The following is a 3,480-nucleotide window of genomic DNA, read 5'->3' as shown; positions in this document are numbered from 1 at the left end:
AGGTAGATCCAGATCACCTACCAGTGAAGCAGAGAAGAAAGAAATTTGCACTAGAGCAGAACCAGATCATCAATGAAGAGATTGAAAAGCTCCTAAGCAATGGCATGATCAGAGAGGTCCACTACCCTGAATGGCTGGCGAACGTCGTGGTCGTGAAGAAAAAGAACAGAAAGTGAAGAGTCTGCATCGACTTCACTGACTTGAACAAGGCCTGCCCCAAGGATTCCTTCCCGCTCCCACATATCGACATGATGGTTGATACGACCGCAGGCCACGAGCTTCTTAGTTTCATGGACGCCTTCTCAGGGTACAACCAGATCTTGATGCACCCGAACGACCAAGAGAAGACAGCCTTCATCACAGAGAGGGGAACCAACTGCTACAAGGTAATGCCATTCGGCCTCAAGAACGTTGGGGCCACCTATCAGCGGCTAGTCAACAAGATGTTACATCGACGACATGCTCGTCAAGTCCCTAATGGTTGAACAACACCTTGACCACCTCAGCCAGGCATTCGTCATCCTTAGGAAGTACAACATGAAGCTAAATCCAGACAAATGCTCATTCGGCATCTCGTCAGGTAAATTCTTGGGCTATATGGTGACTCAGCGAGGGATTGAAGCCAACCCTAACCAGATCGAAGCCATCCTCAATATACCATCTCCGACCTGCATCAAAGACGTCCAACGCCTGGCAGGATGGGTGGTCGCCTTGAGCCGCTTCATCTCCAGATCAGCCGACAAATGCCACCGCTTCTTCCATGCTCTCAAGAAGTCCGAGAAGTTCGAGTGGACCCCTTCCTACGAAGAAGCCTTGTAGCAACTGAAAAGGTACTTGACCTCCCCTCCCCTCCGCTCCTTTCCAAACCTATGGACGAGGAGAAGCTCTACTCTTACCCAACGGTCTTAAAGATAGCCATCTTAGCAGTACTAGTTCGGGAAGAAGAAACGAAGCAGTTACCGGTCTACTATGTGAGCAAGTCACTCCTCGACGCAGAAACGCGGTATAGTCAGCTGGAAAAACTGGCCTTCGCCCTTATCCATGCATCCAGAAGGCTAAGGCCGTATTTTCAATGCCACCCCATAGTGGTACTCACCTCATTCCCACTCAAAAGGATATTGCACTAACCAGAACTATCAGGCCGACTCATGCAGTGGACAGTAGAGCTCAGTAAGTTCGACATATCCTACCAACCTCGTACCGCCGTCAAGTCCCAGGCACTAGCAGACTTCGTTGCTGACTTCACACCAAGCACCACCACCCAAGCTGAAAGGGAATTATTATGCATGAACAGCGCACCACCCTCCAAATGGACTCTCCTAGTGGATGGATCGAGTAATGTGAATGGAAGCGGACTTGGAATAGTACTGATTGCACCAGAGGGAGACATCGTCCAGCGAGCAATCCGGTGTGGGTTCAAGTGTACGAACAACAAGGCCGAATATGAAGCCCTCATCGCCGGACTTTCCTTGGCCAGAGAAATTGGTGCAAAGAGACTGGAAGTGAAGTCTAATTCCCAGCTCGTGGTCAATCAACTACAAGGTATGTATCAAGCACGCGACTCAAAGATGACATCCTACTTGAGCATGGTCAAAGAGCTGCAGGCCCAATTCGAAGAGTTCTCCATCGTCCAAATTCCCAGAGCTGAGAACTATCACGCTGACGCCCTTGCCAGCCTTAGCTCGGCACTCCCATGTTCCTCCCAGTCATCCATTTCTCTCTTATTCATATAGTGGCCAGCCAACTGGAAGGAGCAACCACTGAACAAGCCCCCCGTAGAAGCCATGGGCGTCGAACAAGCTAATTACTGGATGACTCCGATAGTGAGATACCTGGAAAACGATGAACTCCAAGCTGACAAGAACGAAGCACGCCGACTGAAAGAAGAGCCGCTAGATTTACCATACATGGGGGCCAACTCCTTAGAAAGTCATTCTCGGGCCCCTATCTCAAGTGCATAAATCAGAGGAGGCCCAAACTGTTCTAGCTGAACTCCATGATGGTGAATACGGGAACCATGCTGGGGGACGCAGCCTTGCACACAGGGTGATCACTGCTGGATATTATTGGTCAACCATACGCACCGATTCGACCGCTTATGTGAAGAAGTGCGACAACTGTCAAAGGTTTGCCCATGTCTCACACCTCCTACCAGAGCGACTCCACTCCATCCTCACACCCTAGCCTTTCATGAAGTGGGGAATGGACATCGTGGGAAAGCTACCTACTGCACCCGGGTAACGAGTCTTCATGTTAGCTGTGACAGACTACTTTACCAAGTGGATCGAAGCTAAAGCCTTCGCACGATCAAAGATCGAGAGGTAAAGGCTTTCATCTGGAAGAATGTCATCTGCAGGTTCGGGATACCGAAGAAGATCGTTACCGATAATGGATCCCAGTTCATCAGCTTAGGATTCAAGAATTTCTGTGACATGTGGGGAATAAAACTGAGCTTCTCAACCCCCCGCAACCCCCAGTCTAACAGCCAGGCTGAGTCATTAAACAAGACCATCATTCATACACTAAAAAAGCGATTACAGAAAGCTAAGGGTGCATGGGTAGACGAGCTACCTGGAGTCCTCTGGTCACACCGAACCACGGCTCGCTCATCAACGGGTGAGACCCTGTTTTCCCTCACATATGGCTCTGAAGCAGTCATCCCAGTCGAAGTATCAGTCCCATCCACTAGGCTCCAATGGGCAGACGAGGAATCAAACAGCCACAACCTATGCCAGAACCTGGACACTGTCGACAAGCTACACGAACGGGTGAGCATCCGCAACATAGTCTATCAACAACAGGCCACCCGACATTACAACCGCAACGTGAGGATTCGAACTTTCAAGATAGGCGATTGGGTCCTTCGCAGGGTCTTTCAAAACACCAAGGAGATTAACTATGACAAACTCGGCCCCACCTGAGAAGGCCCCTACAAGATAACCAAAGAAGTAGGGAAAGACACCTACAAACTCTAGACCCCCGAGGGCAAAGACATTAATAACAGTTGGAATGCCGTTCACCTCAAACGATACTACTTCTAGGTGAACTTGTCTTTTTTTTGTTTTTCCTTTATCATTTTAAAAAGGATGAGTGGGCCTATCCACCTCCTCTTAGACAGTCGGCCTCACGGCCAAATATTAATGAAGTATTATTCAAGAACTTACGTCTTAAAATTGACTCTGGTCGATCGATTGTTTGTGACACCTTCGAATCGGCCCTGCCCGATTCACGTACTTGCACCTTCGAATCGACCCTACTCGATTCATGATAACACCTTCAGATCGGCCTTGCCCAATCCACGTACTTGCACCATCGAATCGACCCTGCTCGATTCACGATTACACCTTCGGATCGGCCCTGTCCAATCCACGTACTTGTACCTTCGAATCGACCCTGCTCGATTTACGATAACACCTTCAGATCGGCCTTGCCCGATCCACATACTTGCACCATCGAATCGACCTTGCTCGATTCACGATT

General features: G+C 49.4%; 1 protein-coding gene across 1 annotated transcript; it reads left to right on the top strand.

Moving 5' to 3' along the window:
- The first annotated feature begins 698 nt into the window (after positions 1 to 698).
- Positions 699 to 2,921, top strand: LOC116123206. Its single transcript, XM_031409005.1, has 4 exons — positions 699 to 1,088; positions 1,155 to 1,542; positions 1,967 to 2,126; positions 2,357 to 2,921. The coding sequence occupies exons 1-4, from the start codon at positions 699 to 701 to the stop codon at positions 2,919 to 2,921; spliced, it is 1,503 nt and encodes a 500-aa protein (XP_031264865.1).
- Positions 2,922 to 3,480: the final 559 nt, after the last annotated feature.

This window comes from Pistacia vera, unplaced genomic scaffold (genome assembly GCF_008641045.1).
Source record: "Pistacia vera cultivar Batoury unplaced genomic scaffold, PisVer_v2 Contig140, whole genome shotgun sequence".
In the NCBI taxonomy this organism is placed as follows: domain Eukaryota; kingdom Viridiplantae; phylum Streptophyta; class Magnoliopsida; order Sapindales; family Anacardiaceae; genus Pistacia; species Pistacia vera.
This window is presented reverse-complemented; position numbering and strand designations above follow the sequence as displayed.